The sequence below is a fragment of the Myxocyprinus asiaticus genome, chromosome 2 (genome assembly GCF_019703515.2).
Source record: "Myxocyprinus asiaticus isolate MX2 ecotype Aquarium Trade chromosome 2, UBuf_Myxa_2, whole genome shotgun sequence".
NCBI classification, from domain to species: domain Eukaryota; kingdom Metazoa; phylum Chordata; class Actinopteri; order Cypriniformes; family Catostomidae; genus Myxocyprinus; species Myxocyprinus asiaticus.
The window spans coordinates 28,029,563-28,049,774 of record NC_059345.1 but is presented as its reverse complement, the minus strand read 5'-3'; the positions used below and the strand labels follow the sequence as shown (position 1 = coordinate 28,049,774).

Here is a 20,212-nt window from a genome sequence, read left to right as displayed (position 1 = left end):
CTATACATTTATACCCTACAGCCAGAGTTGTGTGTCTAACGGGCCCAACAGCAACCTGCTTACCATCCCTAAACAGAGATCCTCCTCTGTCACCCTCTCCTATGGCCATACTGTCCCCAGAAGACCAGGTCAGAGCCTATCAAAAGCAAAATTACCTCTCCTTTCATATCTTATATGTTCAAAGTTAGCACAAATGTGTGATTTAGTCACCAAAGCGTCTATTGTGTATTCACATATATGGAGAAACCCTTATTTTGACAGTGCAATCAGGGTCCAGGACAGGTCTTTGCTACACCTGCTAATGGCAGGTGTAAGTGTCCATTTTGTATTATTTCCTTATCAGGCACTGCGAAAGGTCTTCTGTGACCGAAACGTTTTCCAATTTGCAGTAATCTTGCATATATATATATATATATATATACATATATTTATACACCGATCAGCCACAACATTAAAACCACCTGCCTAATATTGTGTACCAACAATCATGCCACGGTCCAAATCACTGAGATCACATTTTTTCCCCATTCTGATGGTTCATGTGAACATTAACTGAAGCTCCTAACCCGCATCTGCATGATTTTATGCACTGCAGCCACACGATTGGCTGATTAGATAATCGCATGGATGATTGTTGGTGCCAGATGTGCTGGTTTGAGTATTTCTGTAACTGCTGATCTCCTGGGATATTCATGCACAAAAGTCTAGAGTTTACTCCGAATGGTGCCAAAAACAAAAAACATCCAATGAGGTCAACAGAGAATGGCCAGACTGGTTTGAACTGACAAAGTCTACAGTAACTCATATAACTGCTCTGTACAATTGTGTTGAGAAGAATAGCATCTTAGAATGCTATTCTGAGATGCGGGTTGGCGCTGCTTTGGCGACACGAAGGGGACCTACTCAGTTTTAGGCAGGTGGTTTTAATGTTGTGGCTGATCGGTGTATGTATATGTATAAAGTAGTTTATGTCTTTTTTTAATAACAATAGTGTGCAGGCTTTTTTTTGGATTTGGATTTTTGTGGCCTATGCACAAACAAACCTTGTTTTTGGACATCTGAAAAGGCACAGTGTGTCCCTTGTAGTTTTGCATTATTTCCTTAAAAATATAGACTTTTATGAAGTTTTTCCATAGGCCTATATTTGCGCCAGGTTATATACTGTAACTCAAAGCATCTTTCAGTGAAACAGCACCCTCACAAAAATGTCTAGGTCATGACTTTGTTGCTCATATTGTGGTTTTGGTGGCTTAGAGCCAGGAATGTGTGTCTACATTAAGTTCTGGAGTTACGACAAAAGAAGAAAAAAAAAACATTTGCCTTCTTAAACTTACTATGGTAAATTTTCCTCTGAGGTAGAAGTTCTTAGAAGATGCACATCAGTGACTGATCTTCTTCAATAGACTGTTTGATCTCTTTAATTTGATTTGCTCACATTGAGAAAAAAAACGGTCAGTCTTATTCTTTCCTGTACTTTGCGATTTCAAAACATTATTTTGCAACTCCTTAGAGAAGTTACAGTCCAAAAGTAATTTGGTGCATGGCGAGTGTTAATTTTGGACCCTGCATGCAACCATTTCTGTATATGTCAATAGGTGCCTCTCCCAGCCTGAGTCCGGTCAGCTCACCGAGTCACAGCCCCCCTGCTGTTCCCGGCTCCTCTTTGGTCACACGCTCTCCGGTGGAGTTCCCAGACACAGCTGATTTCCTCACCAAGCCCAGCGTAAACCTGCACAAAACGCTGGGTTACACGCTAAGCTCCCCTGATTTCCAGCAGCAGTATCGTGGCCCCTCTTCAGTCCCTTTGTGCACCAGGTACTTTAACTTCTGGAACATCTTCCTCCTGCTCTCTCTTACTAAGATGAGACTGATTAGGCTGTATGTATTGACAGTATTAATTGATGTTTGTTTAAATGTGTTTTTGTAATAGTTGTGGCCGTCAGATGCTGAAGGGTGTCTCCAGTGTGGAAGTGGGTGAGGGCCATCACCCAGCAGCCAATGAAATGCAACGAACGCGCTCAGGTAGGTTAAAAAGGTACATTATTACAAGACAGCCACCATTATACACAACAGTCACATCATTCCTGAATTCATCATAAATATATTTTTATCTTGTAAGCAGATGGTCAAAATGATGCTTTTGCTCTCTTTCTTAGCTGAAGGTGTGGAGTATGGAGGGGAAAACCTGATTCGAGAGGAGAGCATGGAGGCTGAGTCTCAGGAGGAGAAAACTCCAGACACAACAGCGGAAAAACAGAAAAGCCAGTCTGAAGAAGAGGAACAGACTTCAAGTACAGAGCAGTCCTCACTAGATCCTGAGGTAAAACGCACACACACAAACGCAATATTTCACTTTATCCTCTAATGGTTTCATTAAATTAAAGTCTAAAACATTGCCTCGGGAACTGAAATCAAGATCTAGTGTTGCTTGTGGACGAGTAATTTTAATTTATGAAGTGCTGTTTATAACAGTTGCCTTAGAAAGCCTTGTACAAGAAGAGATTTTCTTTACGTAACCTGAAATGCCCTTGTCTCTATTCTACCTCTCTCTCACTCTTTTTTTATTTGCCAGTCTGGCAGTTGTTAAAGTGGCCAGCTGTTGAACAAGCAGAACAGAGCTCTGATGTGGTAACCAAGCAGTTTATAGCTTGGGCAGAGATCTTGCTGCAGATGCATTGTGCTTATTTGCATTCCCATGCTTTTCTGCATTATGATGTGGTTTCTGGATTTATAGCTGTGGATTTTGAGTGGATCTCTCTGCAAGCCTGCAGTTCATTGTTCTGCCCAAAGGGGGTTTACTGTAAGAGCATGTGAGGATAACGTAAATGAGCTGACTTAGTAAAATGTTTTCCTTATCTCTGTAAAAGACACAACGAATTACTTAAGAGTGGTTCAGCACATCTTTTGTTGTAAGGCCAAACAGAACCTAGATGATCACAAAATATCATCTTCTCCCTTCACTCTGCTGACTGTGTTTGATCTCTGGCAGGGAGACGAGGAGTTCGCATTGGATCCCATGCTGGTAGAGCACGAAGCACTCATGGAGAAAGTCAACACCTGGAACTTCCAGATATTTGAGTTGATGGACATGACGGGAGGGAAGACTGGAAGGATTCTCAGCTATGTTAGTGCTGCACTACTCTTTACACAAATTATTGTAATAATGTAGTGTTAATGGACCAAGGACCAAGATCATGAATGGATCATCACTAAAGTGGACAAAAGAGTCCACTTTTAGAGCCAGGGACGATGTAAATGCAAAATCTGGGTTCACTTTTTCATCCACTTAAAGGATAGTTCACCCAAAAATGTAAGCTCTCTCACCATCTATTCACCATGATGCCATCCCAGATGTGTATGACTTTCTTTCTTCTGCAGAACACAAACAAAGATTTTTAGAAGAATATCTCAGCTCTGTAGGTCCATACAATGCAAGTGAATGGGTACCAAAATGTTGAAGCACCAAAAATATGACTTCAGTGGTTAAATCTATATCTTCAGAAACAATATGATAGGTCTGGGTGAGAAACAGATCAATATTTAAGTCCTATTATTCTATAAATTCTCCTCCCTTCCCAGTAGGTGGCGATATGCACGAAGAATGTGAATCATCAAAAACAAAAGAAGAAGAATGTGAAAGTGAAAGTGGAGATAACCGCTGGAGTCATATGGATTACTTTTATGGTGCCTTTATGTGTTTTTGGAGCTTCAACATTTTGGTACCCATTCACTTGCAATAATATTCTTCTTAAAATCTTTGTTTGTGTTCTGCAGAAGAAAGTCATACACATCTAGGATGGCATGAGGGTGAGTAAATGATGAGAGAATTGTCATTTCTGGGTGAGTCCAAACCAGGCGCGATAAAGCGACATGCGATTAGAAGGTCTTCTTTGAAGTTAATCAGAGTTTTTTTGCTAACCAACCGCGACGAGTGACGGGACATTCTGTTGATTGTTTGGTTTCTATTTCTGTGGTGCTACAACAGGTAGCCCACCCAAAGCTTCTCATAACTGTTCATTAAACATGAAACATTTTCTGATTTGCTGTGATTGTGCCGCATCGTGCAGCAGTGTCGCATTCAGTGTAGACATTGTCGCTGGAATCTTATCACATCGTGTTGTGTAACACATTACTTATTCACTAACTTTTTGAAAAGGTGCTTTTATTTGACATCCTTTATCTAATAAAAGGCCATAGTCTTAGAAACAAAATGTATGCACTAGAAGAATAAAAAATTCTGTTTTTACTTGTGTCAGTTTGATAGTAAAACATGGTTGTTCTTTAACAAATTAAAACCAGTTCTCTAAAAATAAATCCAACCAACAGCAGACCTCCATTGCTGTATAGAACTCCTCTGATGTGACTGACATTTAATTTAAATTAGTTGATTGTAATGCTAATGGTCCCTGTCTGCACTATTTGTTCAGTATCTAATAAGCATTAATCTGCAGGGATTCGACGGCTCACTGGTTGTCTTGTCTTTAATGAAGTTCTGTTTGTTACATTCTCTCAGGTGGCGTACACTTTGTTCCATGACACAGGTCTGTTTGAGATCTTCAAAATCCCCGTCCGGGAATTCATGACGTACTTCTGCGCTCTGGAGAATGGCTATCGTGATATCCCCTGTGAGAATAAAACTCTTGAAGTTAAACTTGAAAACTGGGGATTTGGTTGTTTCGGTATTTCTCAAATTGGACCCCAGTGCAGATTTGTATAATTTGAAAATGTTTCCAGTAAAGCATTAAAGTGTTATCCCGGTTATTCTCTAGATCACAACCGTGTCCATGCCACTGATGTCCTTCATGCAGTGTGGTATCTCACCACCCAGCCAATCCCAGGCTTTCAGCAAATACATAATGAGCATGTCACAGGAAGTGATACAGGTATGTCAGGGCTCTCACACTCCATTCTAGTTTAGTGGTGTAGTGGTTAAGGATCTGTGCTCGTTGCTGGAAGTTTGTGGGTTCAGACCCCCAATTGTGCCCTTGAACAAGGCACTAAATCCTATGTTGCTCCAGGGTAAAACTGTCTGCTAAATGAATACTTAGTAAGGGTAAAGAAGCCACACATTCGTGAAATGAGTATATGATAGACAGATTTAGGTTAGAACATCTGTATCCTCAGTCATGAATTATCTAATTATGTCTCACATACCCCTCTGATCCATCGGAAAAAAATTAGAGCCCGTTGCTGCCGGACAGTTTTTGTGATTCCAGCAAGAGGCGCAAATGTTGATCGATCAGAGATTCTCTATTTCAATTGAGATGTGTGTTGGCTGCTGGCTCAGCATTTTCAGGGCTTATTTTAAGTCTGCTGATGGCCCTTGTAATTTCTCAAATGGAGTTCTCTCTGAGTCACTCTGCTGCTGGTCCATGCAGCTGCCAGCTCTGGCAAGCAGAGGTGTTGAATCACACTGAGACCAGTGACTTCATTAGCTGGCTCAAGTGGCAATTTAAAAAAAAATATTCAGAAATCTTCAGAAGGAGATGGGAGGAGTACTGTATTATTTTTTTAAATAGCTTTATGTGCCCTCGCAATAAGTTTTGCATTCCCTCCCTCGCAATGGTTTGCATTCCTTTGCAATAAATTTACCTTGGTTTTTCTATTGTAACCATATTTAAACCTTTTTGTAGTAAGACCATAGTAATAATACAGGAAAATGAAAACTATGGTTGTAAAAATCATGATTTGGCAGTTTTAATGGTTTTACTACAAATACCACAAGAAAATAATGTTAAATTTTTCATGCCGTTCGTTCTTTGTTTTTATTAGATTCAGACAGTGGAATCTCCCCAGGCAGGGTGGCATACGCAACGTCCAAAAGCTCCTCTTTCTCAGATGACAGTTATGGCTGTCTGGCCTGGAATGTGCCTGCGCTGGAACTCATGGCACTATATGTAGCAGCTGCTATGCATGATTATGATCATCCTGGTCGCACAAATGCCTTTCTTGTAGCCACTAACGCTCCTCAGGTAAGTGATGGAACGATACCCTAAATTTTTTGCAGTGCTCCAACATTTGTTGCAGCTCCGCAACTGGTGATCCGAGTTCTCGGCTCGTGGTCCTTTCTCGATCCTGTTCCCCCTCTTCTCCTCTGTCGTTTCTTGTCTCCCTCTACACCTTCCTGTCTAATAATGGTGAAAAATGGCAATATATAACTAAAAGGAATATTTCTCCCATGAATGAAAAACAATGTCATTATTTACTCACCCTCATGTAATTCCAAACCCATATGTCTTTTTTTTTCTTTTGCGGTACACAAAAGGAAATATTTTAAAGAATGTTGTGATCACAGGTCATGAGGCTGGGGGATGGAGCTTTAACTTCTATTAAGAAATTATGGGAGAAAGATTTGAATTTGGTATTGGAGGATGGAGTGTGGACTAAGATTCTGAAAAATGTCAAGTCTGCATCTAGAGATGCAAGGGTGAGCCTTATGCAATTTAAGATTTTACAAAGATTTTATTGGACCCCCTCTAGATTATATAGGCTTGGTCTTAAAGACACACCCACCTGCTGGCGATGCCAATCAGAAGTTGGAAACACAGCCCATGTTTTTTGGGGATGCGTTAAGATCCAAGATTTTTGGTTAAAGATTCAGAATTATTTGCATGACATTCTGGGCACTCAAATTTTACTTTGCCCCAGACTTTGCATTTTGGGCGATGGGGAAGTTATAAATTCGGGCGACAAATATATAAAAAACTGGGTTCTGACTGGCGTGATGATCGGTAGATAAATTATTTTAAGGGGATGGAAGTCAGACGGAGCGCCACCATTTCCGGAGTGGGGTGCGGAGATGGGGATGGCGGCGGCTTATGAGAAGATGATAGATGGAAGGCTGGGGCTGGAGGACTTATTTTTCAGGAAGTGGGGTAGTTATTTGGCAGTTTTGGAGGACACTAGGGGAAGGGATGAGGAGGGAGATGTTTAGTTTAACTATGTATGTTTATTATAATTTTTTTTTTAAATGTTTATTTTATTTTTTACAAATTTTTATTGTTTGTGTGCGTGTGTATTATTTTATGTGACCAAAGGAGTGTTCTTTGGGATAGGGTGGGGTTGGTGTTTGGGAAGGGATGTTAATGAGTGTTAAAAGTTAAATGTTGATTCAGTGTATATGTTGTGTTTCTCTGTGTTTTCTCTTTGAATCAATAAAAAATGTTAATTACAAAAAAAAGAATGTTGTGATCACAGATTTCCATAAAATAGCAGTTAATAGTGCTTCACTTTAAAGTTTAAAAAGAACCCAAAAGTGTCATAAAAGTAGTCTATGAAACTTGTGTATAATGTTCCCAGTATTCTGAAGGCATACAAAAAAACAGAAATTTAAGTTGTTATACACACTCAAATCAAAAGTCACTATCAACTGCTATTTTATGGACATTCTTTAAATTTTATCCTTTTATAGTCACATGAGTTTGGAATGACATGAACGTGACAATTTTCATTATTCCTTTAAAGTGCTTAAACTTTTAATGTTGAATTTTGCCACGGGGTATATTTACAACTGTCAGCATTCATCACCAATTATATGTAGGGAATTTGCATAATGGTTAGCTTATGGCTTTAAGCTTTTGCCTGCATCATTTTCCAACCACTAATGCAAGGAATTTAGCTCAATAAGGGGATTAACGATTGATTTGTGGAATATAAAAATAATTAATGTTTACTTCCAATCAAAGTCTTCGGCCAGCGATGAGTTGATCGGCACGTAAGATTAATTCTTACAGTAATACTACTTTCATGGTCATTGAAAATAATATCACAAATAGATTTAAATACTGTTTATGAGCAATGCAGCTTTTTAGGATCAACAGATTTTTAGGGACCTATATGATTTGATCAAATACAGTCAAATTCTCTTTGAATACAAACAAGACTTTATTAACTAATCTACAACATAAAACTAAACTAACGCACATACAGTAGACCAGGGGTCGTGAACCTATGGCTCGCGAGCCACAAGTGGCTCTTTGTTAAAAATCAAGTGGCTCGCCGGGTGTCTCACCATTCACCAACACATGATCGTTTAAAACTTTCTAGAGATAATTTTCCTTCAGAAAGTGTGGGTGCGATTGCAAAGCTTGAAGTCAATGACACTGTTTTGATTTCCTTTCTCCCGAATTTGTCATACAGACTACTCCTGGTGAACAAGGTTTGAAATTAACTCCTGGCAAATGTGGATTTTTCATGCACGAGTAATTTTGCTCGGAGTGACACATGACAAGAAATGCTGTTAGTCAAAAAGACACGCGCTTGGAGAAACACTTTATTATATTTTTAAGAACAGACAAAAGAAAAGCCGTCAATGCTTGTGTCTGATTCGCTATTTGTTCAGAGGCGTGCAGCACAAGCCTGTCTCGTGGAACAAGCGCATGTAAAGAGTTCATTCCTTTTTCTGTTTTATTCGACTGAAAACTGTTTGCAAGAATAATGTAGTCTATGAGAATGCTGCAAATGATCTCCGATCATCTCGTGAGGTTCTGTGAGTTTAGTTTGCTTTATTTCCATGGAGCAGTTCGCTCTTACACATTGTGAACGCAACTCTGCAGGTTCAGTAATACAGGTGCATCTCAATAAATTAGAATGTTGTGGAAAAGTTCATTTATTTCAGTAATTCAACTCAAATTGTGAAACTCGTGTATTAAATAAATTCAGTGCACACAGATTGAAGTAGTTTAAGTCTTTGGTTCTTTTAATTGTGATGATTTTGGCTCACATTTAACAAAAACCCACCAATTCACTATCTCAAAAAATTAGAATATGGTGACATGCCAATCAGCTAATCAACTCAAAACACCTGCAAAGGTTTCCTGAGCCTTCAAAATGGTCTCTCAGTTTGGTTCACTAGGCTACACAATCATGGGGAAGACTGCTGATCTGACAGTTGTCCAGAAGACAATCATTGACACCCTTCACAAGGAGGGTAAGCCACAAACATTCATTGCCAAAGAAGCTGGCTGTTCACAGAGTGCTGTATCCAAGCATGTAAACAGAAAGTTGAGTGGAAGGAAAAAGTGTGGAAGAAAAAGATGCACAACCAACCGAGAGAACCGCAGCATTATGATTGTCGAGCAAAATTCAAGAATTTGGGTGAACTTCACAAGGAATGGACTGAGGCTGGGGTCAAGGCATCAAGAGCCACCACACACAGACATGTCAAGGAATTTGGCTACAGTTGTCGTATTCCTCTTGTTAAGCCACTCCTGAACCACAGACAACGTCAGAGGCATCTTACCTGGGCTAAGGAGAAGAAGAACTGGACTGTTGCCCAGTGTTCCAAAGTCCTCTTTTCAGATGAGAGCAAGTTTTGTATTTCATTTGGAAACCAAGGTCCTAGAGTCTGGAGGAAGGGTGGAGAAGCTCATAGCCCAAGTTGCTTGAAGTCCAGTGTTAAGTTTCCACAGTCTGTGATGATTTGGGGTGCAATGTCATCTGCTGGTGTTGGTCCATTGTGTTTTTTGAAAACCAAAGTCACTGCACCCGTTTACCAAGAAATGTTGGAGCACTTCAGGCTTCCTTCTGCTGACCAGCTTTTTAAAGATGCTGATTTCATTTTCCAGCAGGATTTGGCACCTACCCACACTGCCAAAAGCACCAAAAGTTGGTTAAATGACCATGGTGTTGGTGTGCTTGACTGGCCAACAAACTCACCAGACCTGAACCCCATAGAGAATCTATGGGGTATTGTCAAGAGGAAAATGAGAAACAAGAGACCAAAAAATGCAGATGAGCTGAAGGCCACTGTCAAAGAAACCTGGGCTTCCATACCACCTCAGCAGTGCCACAAACTGATCACCTCCATGCCACGCTGAATTGAGGCAGTAATTAAAGCAAAAGGAGCCCCTACCAAGTATTGAGTACATATACAGTAAATGAACATACTTTCCAGAAGGCCAACAATTCACTAAAAATGTTTTTTTATTGGTCTTATGATGTATTCTAATTTTTTGAGATAGTGAATTGGTGGGTTTTTGTTAAATGTGAGCCAAAATCATCACAATTAAAAGAACCAAAGACTTAAACTACTTCAGTCTGTGTGCACTGAATTTATTTAATACACAAGTTTCACAATTTGAGTTGAATTTCTGAAATAAATGAACTTTTCCACGACATTCTAATTTATTGAGATGCACCTGTATATACAGGTATCTTTGTATTAAAGAAACAAAGACGAAAGTAATTAAATCAAAGTAATACAAGACACATTCTCTTTGAACCTAAAATTGAGTTCTATTTTATTTTCTTTAGGCAGCATAAACTGTATTACCAAAACACAACACAAACACATTCGATAAGAACACACATTTGGCAGCATTTTTGGGAACACAAGGGAATTTATTAGGCTTATTTATTATGATGATTATTATAATTATCTTTACATTTATAATTGTCTTTAGTTCTTAATTTGCAGGCTATTAGTAATATTTCACCTGGTGTCGTTGACGGTTGGAGACGGGAAATGTTTGGATTTGGGGAGGTGATATATATATATACGATTTTTAAATTTATTTTAATAAAAAAAAAAAATTGCATGTAGTTTAAAGTGCAATTTGAATTTGTGTTTCAATAAATGTAATTTTGAAAGCAAAATCAGTAAAGCAAAAATATTCACGGACCCAGGTGATATTTTAAAGGCGATTATCATTAAAATAGTTTTTAATAAAAGTAATTTTATGGAGACCCGTGTACTCAATTCCATATTGCAACATGTTACCTATTAATTTTTGTATATTTGTTTTTGTGTTTTTGAGTAGTCTATGGGCAAAATAAACATTTTAATTTATTGAAAAACTTTTTTGAAAATAGTAAATTATTCGTTTGTGCTATGGCTCTTTTGAAAAAATGCATCAACCAAAATTAAAAAAATTTACTCCTTAGTGAAAAAAGGTTCCCGACCCCTGCAGTAGACAAACATAAAACACAGGTTGTTGAGTGAGCTTTGGAAATAATCTTGTAATAAGGTTTGTTTGGGGAGGAGAGAAAGGAGGAAGCGGGAGGCAACGGATCCAACTCAAAGGTATTTTATTTTACAAAAACTCGAACTACGCTTTCCAGCGGCACACTCAAACACAATGTTCATTCAAACAGCACACTCTCGGGGTGTGTGAAGTTCTCTCTCCCTCTCTCGCCTTTTATCTCCCCGCCTCTCACTGTGAACATAGAAATCACAATTAGCAGCAATTCATCTCAGGTGAAAACCCTTACCGCTTCCTCACTCCCCAGATGAATGCTTGGCCATGCCCTCACCCACACATATGCCCACCCCCCCCCCCCCCTTTTCTAGAGAAGTCCGACAGCCATCTGCGCCCCCGGCCTGTGGACCACACCGAACATAAACGGCTGGAGTGCCAGATACCAACGGGTGATCCAGTCGTTGGCATCCTTCAAGCGGTGGAGCTAATGGAGCAGGGCATGGTCTGAACAGAGGGTGAATGCCTGTCCCAGCAATTAGCAGCGGAGAGTGAGGACTGCCCACTTGATGGCCAAGCACTCTCGCTCATAGAGAGCTTCCAACTAATGGGCTCTCCTCCCCCTCCACCACCTGGGACAGTACATCACCCAGCCCCCTGTCTGATGCGTCCGTCTGCAAATTGCAGCTTTTACCTGCGTGAAAGCTTGTTGGCATGGCTCCATCCACTGAACTGGGTCTGGAGCACCCTTTTTAGTGAGATCAGTCAGCGGGCTGGTGACGTCCGAATAATTAGGCACAAACCTTCGATAATAGCCAGCCCCAGGAACTGTCTTACCTCCTTTTTGGTCTTGGGTCTTGGGCATGTCGCAATCATTACGGTTTTATCAATTTGGGGCCACTCTTGCCCATGACCCAAGTGGAACCCCAGATACCGTACTTCCACCTGTCCAATTGCGCACTTCTTCGGGTTTGCTGTGAGCCCCGCTAGCCGCAGCGACCTCAGAACTGCCCTCAGATGCTGCATGTGCCACTGCCAATCATTACTGTAAATAATGATATCATCCAAATAAGCAGCGGCATACGCAGTGTGCAGTCTGAGGACTCTGTCCATAAGAAGCTGAAACATTGCCAGGGCACCAAACAAATCGAACGGAAGGGTCACAAGTTGGTGTAACCCAAACGGTGTGGAGAAGGCCATTTTCTCATGGGACATCGGCGTTAAGGGGATCTGCCAATACCCCTTTGTTAAATCCAGTGTCGAATAAAAGCGAGCCGTGCCCAACCAATTGAGCAGTTCGTCAATACGAGGCATTGGATACGCATCAAATTTCGACACCGCGTTGACTTTCCTAAAATCCACACAGAACCAGACCGAGCCATCACTCTTAGGCACCAGAACCACCGTGCTAGCCCAATTACTGTGGGATTCTTCTGTTAACCCTATATCGAGCATGGCCTTTAATTCTTACAGTACTACCTGTTTCTTGTGTTCGGGTAACCAATATGGACGACTACGTACCACTACCCCGTGGGTTGTCTCGATGTGGTGTTTTATGAGATTAGTGCAGCCAGGGAGAGGCGAGAATACGTCAGAGAAATTATTTTGAAACCTGGCAATCTCCGTACGTTGTGATGGCGAAAGGTGGTCTCCACCTCCTCAAAATATGCTTTCCAGCAGTAAGCACTCAAACACAATGTTCAATCAAACAGTGCACTCTCTGGGTGTGTGAAGCTCTCTCCCTCTCTGGGGTTTTGGGCAGCCTTTTATCTCCCCACCTCTCACTGTGAACATAGAAAGCACAATTAGCAGCAGTTTATCTCAGGTGAAAACCCTTACCGCTTCCTCTCTCCCCAGATAAATGCTCAGCCATGCCCTCTCCCCCACAAATCTGTAACGGAAGAATAAACTTTATGGAGTCTACAGACCATACCTTGTGAACCACAATTACTTAATTTAGTATGCCTCGGGGGGACTGGGTAGCTCAGTGGTAAAATACGCTGGCTACCACCCCTGGAGTTCGCTAGCTCGCTAGTTCGAAGCCCAAGGCGTGCTGAGTGACTCCAGCCAGGTCTCCTAAGCAACCAAATTGGCCCAGTTGCTAGTGAGGGTAGAGTCACATGGGGGTAAACTCCTCGTGGTCACTATAATGTGGTTCGTTCGCGGTGGGGCGCGTGATGAGTTGAGCGTGGTTGCTGCAGTGAGTGGCGTGAAGCCTCCACACGCGCTATGTCTCCGTGGCAGCCATGTGATAAGATGCGCGGGTTGACCGTCTCTGACACGGAGGCAACTGGGATTCGTCCTCCGCCTCCCGGATTGAGGCGAATCACTACGCAACCACGAGGACTTAAAAGCACATTGGGAATTGGGCATTCCAAATTGGGGGAAGAAATAAATAAATACAATTTTTTAGTATGCCTTGATTTTAAATCTGGTACAAAATTATTTATAAAACACCAGCACTTTAATCGAAAGTTTGGAGGTTTGTACTTGCGTAAATTGCATTGGGTTGCTTTGGTTCCTTGGCTGGGTCTGTAGAAAGTTTTGTCTGTTGCATCGATGGATGGGCGATGGAATGACCAGGCCGAATGACAAAGGAGACTCGGGACTCCCTGTCACATGTGTAAAAGAAGAAGAATGAAGAACATAGAGTGTTCATCCTAGGCAGGGAGGTTTTGTTGATTTGAGGTTGGCCGCACCCCAAAGCCAATCAGAAGTGTCTTTTGCTTGGTCACATGGTCATTTCTGTCCTCCCCTCAAGATAATTAATCCTGCCCGAAAAGTGAACATTTTAATCATGAATTTCATAAGAGAACTCTAACTGCAAATAACCCAAAAATACTTCACACCATCACTCTGGAATTTAAAAGACAATAAATTACATACCAAACACTTATACTTTCTTAATAACACAGTTATAAATACAGTTATAATTCAGTTATCATGATATTTAGTTTGTTAGTTTTAAACATGGTTAATACATTACATGTTATGAGAAACATAATTGTCAGGTTTATCATCTGCATAAGATGCATTTGTCAATATTTGGTAAAATCCTTCATGCTGTGTATTTGGATAGTAGTGAAATAAGAAAAGTCCAAAGTCCGTGTCAAATGTTCCTAAACTAAGCTTCATGTGAGATGGTAATCCAGAAACATGCCTCATGATTAGTATAATAATTTTTAAGTGTAGAGAGTTGGTTATATTGAAGACCAATGGAGGTTTCCGTGGTGGTCATAGAACAGTCCCTCAACTTAACAGTCATGTGATGAGTTAAGTTGGGGGTTTATCTGATTAAGAACAAAGAGGAGAGAGATTTTGCTGTGCTTTCCCCCACAGTTAAGGTCTGCCAGATGCGACAAACTCAGACTTCCTGGCACCAGTCTGTCATTAAGTGGTTCTGCGTGGAATTGTTGAATTTCTCTTAGTTTTCTTCTGCGTCCATGCACTACAATTTGTATACCTAATTTATTTAAGAATAGTTTATTAATACATTTCTAACTACTGAGAGATTACAAATTACAGGTTTACATTTGCAGGTTACAAATGTTACAAAGCATTTAGAGATTTAGCTCTCACACTGTCGTGTCAAGTAATGAAGGCAGCCCATGATTTTCAGAAGGATGTAATTTTTGTTATCAGCTAAAGTTCTTGGCTTATGCACATAACATTTCTTACTCTTTCTCTCCCTGTCTCCTTCTCCATTTCCACATGTACACACACACTCACACTCACACAGGCGGTGTTGTATAACGACCGCTCGGTTCTGGAGAACCATCACGCTGCCTCTGCCTGGAGCCTTTTTCTTTCCCAGCCAGAGTTCAACTTCCTTGGCAACTTGGACCATGTTGAGTTTAAACGCTTTCGATTCCTTGTGATCGAGGCCATCCTCGCCACAGACCTGAAGAAGCACTTTGACTTCCTTGCTGAGTTTAATTCCAAGGTCAGTGGTTAGATTAGGTTCATGAAGCCTTTCAGAAATGAAAAGAACTTGAAAATCTTTTTTCAGTGGAAGTGATTGCATAAAATTAAAACAGTTGAAGGCATAGTTCACCCAAAAGTGAAGATTCTGTCATCATTAAGTTACCCTCATGTCATTCCAATCTCTTGACTTTCTTTCTCAGTAAATATTGTGGTCTGTCTCTTCAATACATGGCAGTGGATAGTGCCTTATTTTAAAGCTTAAAAAAGGACCCAAAAGTTAAAATAGTCCATAAGATTTATGGGTCATATTTCAAGTCTTTTGAGGGAATAAGACAAGATTGGTGAGAAACAACCCAAAATGTAGGTAATTTTTCAGTGAAAATGTTGACGTCCATTGCTCATTCATGAGTGCTTGAGAGGTTTGTTTACAGTGCGATGTCAGTTCATTGTATTGTTTTTTAAAGTTCTTGATGTTTTTTTCAGCATCTCATGCTGGAGCTTTTAAAAATGCATCTTGCGAGATCTGCGTTTTGTTCTGTTTGTTGTGCTGCATCTAACTTTTTTTGGTGTAAGAATGTGTTTGGTCTGAACAGTCCCCCAAATGATGACAGAATCTTTATTTTTGGGTGAAATACTCCTTTAACTGCACACACACGAGGTGCACTATTGTGGCATGACCCTGCGGATCGTTTAGCATATTTTTTATGTAACTGTTGCTTTTTTTTGGTACTGGCATGAACTTCTGTGATTGATCGTTTTCTGTCTAACAGGTTAATGATGTGAATAGTCCAGGCATCGACTGGACTAATGAAAATGACAGGTTATTAGTGTGCCAAGTGTGCATTAAGCTGGCAGATATTAATGGGCCAGCCAAAGACCGCAGCCTTCACCTCAAATGGACAGAGGGGATCGTCAATGAGTTTTATGAGCAGGTATGTTTTAATAGCTTTAGATAGAGTAGACAACCTCACTCTCTTCTGGCAGCATGAGTTCAACATTTGTATATTTTTGAATTTATGCTTATAGGGTGATGAGGAGGCCACTCTAGGGTTACCCATAAGCCCGTTTATGGACCGCTCGGCACCACAATTAGCAAAGCTCCAGGAGTCTTTTATTACACACATCGTTGGGCCTCTTTGTAACTCATATGATGCTGCCGGTCTGCTGCCAGGATACTGGATTGACGAGGAAGGCTCTGACGATGAAGAGGAGATGGAAGATATTGAAACGGAAGATGAAGAGCTGGATGAGGATCTTGAACCAAGTATGGAGATATAAACACAGTTAACAGTGTTTGAAGCATGTTTAAAGGTTTCAACCAAAATGAAAATTCTGTAATTATTTACACAACCTTATGTCGTTCCAAACCCGTATGACTTACTTCTTTGACATGCAAAATAAGATGTTTGGCAAAATGTTAGGCACTGACACCCTCAGTCACCATTCACTTTCATTGTATCTCTTTTGCATACAGTGAAAGTAAATGGCGACTGAGGTTGTCAGTCCCTAACATTCTGTCAAACATCACCTTTTGTGTTAAACTAAATAAATGGTCATATGGGTTTGGAACAACATGACGGTGAATAAATGATGAAAGAATTAATTTTGAATTAACTCTCTTTGAGCATATGTGATATATAGGGGTGAGATGGTTCCTGGAAAAAAACCGTACAGTTCACCAACCATGGTCCAATACACACTTGTACTAGTGTTATTGAAAATATAAATATTAAAGGCATAGTTATCTCATCATTTACTCACCCTCTTGCCATCCCAGATGTGAATGACTTACTTTCTTCTGCTGAACACAAACAAAGATTTTTTGAAGAATATCTCAGCTCTGTAGGTCCATTCAATGCAAGTGATGGGTACCAAATTTTGAAGCTCAAAAAATCGAATAAAGGCAGCATAAAATAATCCATAAGACTCCAGTGGTTAAATCTATATCTTCTGAAACTATATGATAGGTGTGGTTAAGAAACAGTCCTTTTTTTTTTTTTTTTACTATAAATTGCCCAGTAGGTGGCGAAATGCATGAAGATGTGAATTGCCAAAAACAAAAGAAGATTGTGAAAGTGGAAATTTATAGTAAAAAAAGGACTTAAATATTAATCTGTTTCTCACTCACACCTATCATCATATTGCTTCTGAAGATATGGATTTAACCACTGGAGTCTTATGAATGACTTTTTGCTGGCTTTATGTGCTTTTGGCGCTTCAAAATTTTGGTACCCATTCACTTGCATTGTGAGGACCTACAGAGCAGAAATGTTTTTCTAAAAATGTTCATTTGTGTTCAGCGGAAGAAAGTCATACACATCTGGGATGGCATGAGAGTGAGTAAGTGATGAGAAAATATTAATTTTTTAATATTAATTATGGTAAATCACCACTATTGTTAGTATGTCATACTTATCTTAAATAGTGACAACTGGACTGTTCATACTGTATCTGTTTCGATATAATTCCAAAAAGTTAATTTTGCCTGTAATTTATGTATTGGTGCATTTTGCTGCAGCAGAAGGCTTAAAGCTTTTGAAAGTGTGATGGAAGGGGTCATTAAAAAAATAAATATTGTCAATCAGATTGATAAAGGCCGATCACAGTTTTGAAATACTGGTTATAGGTATCAGCCTCAAATTTCCTAAACAGTGCAACCCTATTACCATGTACCGAACCATACCAGAATATAGTACAAACCAATTGTGAGAAATTTTAACCGTTGGACCCCTAGTGACTTATTTGAGGTGTTGCATGTTCTAATGGAGTACTTTTCCTTGCAGAGAGGAGGAAGGGTCAACGCCGGTTGTTCTGCAACATCATGCAGCACTTAACAGATAACCACAAGGTGTGGAAGAAGACCATTGAGGAAGAAGAGAAGTCCAAAGAGCTGGAGACTCAGCAGAAGCAGCAAGCCGAGAGCCCCAGCCTTCCTCCATCCAATTGCTCCTCTGATGACATCCAGGTCATTCAAGAGGAGGCTGAGGAGGAGGAGCGGCAGTAGCAGGAGGAGTAAGGTCAAGAATTGAAGCTCAGAGAGGGGCTTGAACAGAGTTAAACCACCCCTCCCTCTCCTTCACCTAAACACATGCACACACACATTGACACCCCAGAGGAAGACCCTGCAGGATCTACCCACGCTGAAATTAGTCACTGTGCCGACACTCTGAAGCTAATGCAATTCACATTGTGTTGAAAAAAAAAAAAAGGCCTTACTACTGTGAGAGGACCCTCGGTGGGAGCACCACTCCTATGCACTTTCACCCCATGGAGAATCAGTGGAGACTGAACACATCTTTGAAGACGCAGTGAGATTAGAAGAAAACGGAAAACATGCGGTAAAGAATCGTGCCATCCATGGTTACCTGGCTGTCATGCTGCCTTGAACATAAAGCTCTTAATTCTCCCATTGGTACTTCTTAAGTCAAATAGGACACAAAAATGACTAGAAATTAAAGAAGACAATGACATAATTGACACTCGTTACCAAAGTGAACAGTTCAAAAACACGAAAGACTGCGACTGAGGCCGTTTCAGGCCGTGTCAGGAAGCATAATTCAAAATGTGCCTGTCTGAACTTTTGTGATATATATATATATATATTAGTTTGTTTTTATTTTTATTGTGGTCCAGACAATGGACTGTGTACGCTGCACTGTATGTGCAGTCCCCAATTCATGCTGGCGACATAAAACACTGTATTACTGAACAGAGTCACTAGGATAAGTGGAAATGCTGACATTTTTTGACTGAAAAATGACCTGACTTCTGCATCGTTTTGGATGCTTTTTATTCATGTGCATCACCTTCCTGCAGTTTTCGTTTGCATTTGTTGTTTGTATGGTAGATTTTTTTTTCCCCATTTGTGGTGTTTTTTTTCCCTTTAACCTTCAGGAATACGGAGTTGCCAATCATTGAGTTTTCTCTGTAAAGTCCATCTGTGTTCAAAAGCATAGCAAATGGGACAGGACAGCTGGTCCAGTGAAGGGACATTTCTCCTTTTTTACGTTTGAATAGATATATATTTTTTCACGGTTACTCAGGATTCATGTGAAGGATCGTTCCTTGTTTTGCAGGAAAAAAGTTAATTCTGCAATTTCTAAATAACTTGCACGTTGAAAAGTTCTTTTCAGAGCCGGAGAAAAAGGTTTCTATTTTTTGTATGAACAACTTGAAAGTCATTAACAAAAAGAGATGCTCTCTCAAAGTGCAGAGTCCTGGATATTAACACCAGTCCTTATCTGCTGCTCCAGACCAGTATAGCCATGTTTATTTTTGCAAAGACCCCCTGATAAGCATTGGGATCCAGGAATCTTAAGTAAAAATGAAATGTTTGTTTGATTTAGCATGCATGTCATAGACTAAACATTGCTTTGGGGGTTACTTTGTTTGGCATTATTCAAACTTAAAAACACGTGCTTTTACTTAAACTAATTATTGCCAAACGCATAATCTGGCCAGTGCAAAAATTTCAAGTAATTCAGGGTTTTCACCTTGAAAGCTGTACATGATTTCTTTTGTTTGTTTTTTCTTCTTTTATTTTTTATATATATTTTCTTATTCTTCACCAAAAGGCAGGTTTAATACTAATAGTTATATTTTTTCATCTGAAGCAAGAAATCTAGGCATTCCACTAGAATAATGAGGGATGTCTGGGGTGATGGAGACTGACTTGATCTCTGTCTCTTCCTCTCTGCTTCACCTCGCCGAAACTCATTTTGTCTCTCTAGAGGAAAGTTCTCAAGTAGGCAGTGTAAATGAAGCTAGTATATTTAAGAAGGGGGGAAATAAGAGATAAATGTGCACATTTTACTACCAAACAAGTGTTTAACCTCTGCACAGAAAGAATACTTGCGCATCATATATATATATATATATATATATATATATATATATATATATATATATATATATATATATATATATATAATATAATTTAATTATATTATATTATATAATATATATATATATATATATATATATAATATAATTTAATTATATTATATTATATAATATTATATATTTTTTAATTAATCAACAATGTGTCTGTTTTCTACATACAGTTGGCATATATTGTACCATAAGAACATGTAATTATCATTTTGTTTCAGGAGTTTTAAAAAATCAAATGCTATTTACAGATGTGGATGTGTTTGTGTGTTGTGTTTTTCAGTTTGTTCGTTTTTATTTTATTTTGGGTGCACTGTCTTTGTGTTCCTGCTCATAACCACTCTTTACTGAAAGCCTCCTTATTTCTAAAGCTTGCTGGCTTGAGTCACTATCTCAGTAGTGTTGCCAGATTCCCCCCCCCCCCTCCTGTTTGTGGGTGTGTTCATCAGTCACTTTGCCCTGTGCTCAGGGTGTGTTCTGTG

The 20,212-nt window shown here is 39.7% G+C and overlaps 1 protein-coding gene across 2 annotated transcripts in view; it reads left to right on the top strand.

The window, feature by feature from the left end:
- LOC127451979 (cGMP-inhibited 3',5'-cyclic phosphodiesterase 3B-like) overlaps positions 1-19,693 on the top strand; it is an 81,766-nt gene extending 62,073 nt beyond the window's left edge. For both annotated transcript variants that reach the window (XM_051717085.1, XM_051717093.1), the window contains 12 exons: positions 22-128; positions 1,596-1,815; positions 1,931-2,022; positions 2,157-2,320; positions 2,990-3,124; positions 4,514-4,625; positions 4,770-4,883; positions 5,773-5,972; positions 14,656-14,859; positions 15,611-15,772; positions 15,867-16,104; positions 17,624-19,693. In XM_051717085.1, coding sequence (XP_051573045.1) covers positions 22-128; positions 1,596-1,815; positions 1,931-2,022; positions 2,157-2,320; positions 2,990-3,124; positions 4,514-4,625; positions 4,770-4,883; positions 5,773-5,972; positions 14,656-14,859; positions 15,611-15,772; positions 15,867-16,104; positions 17,624-17,844 — 1,969 coding nt within the window. In that variant the 3' untranslated portion in view covers positions 17,845-19,693. The remainder of the gene's footprint in view (positions 1-21; positions 129-1,595; positions 1,816-1,930; positions 2,023-2,156; positions 2,321-2,989; positions 3,125-4,513; positions 4,626-4,769; positions 4,884-5,772; positions 5,973-14,655; positions 14,860-15,610; positions 15,773-15,866; positions 16,105-17,623) is intronic.
- Positions 19,694-20,212: the final 519 nt, after the last annotated feature.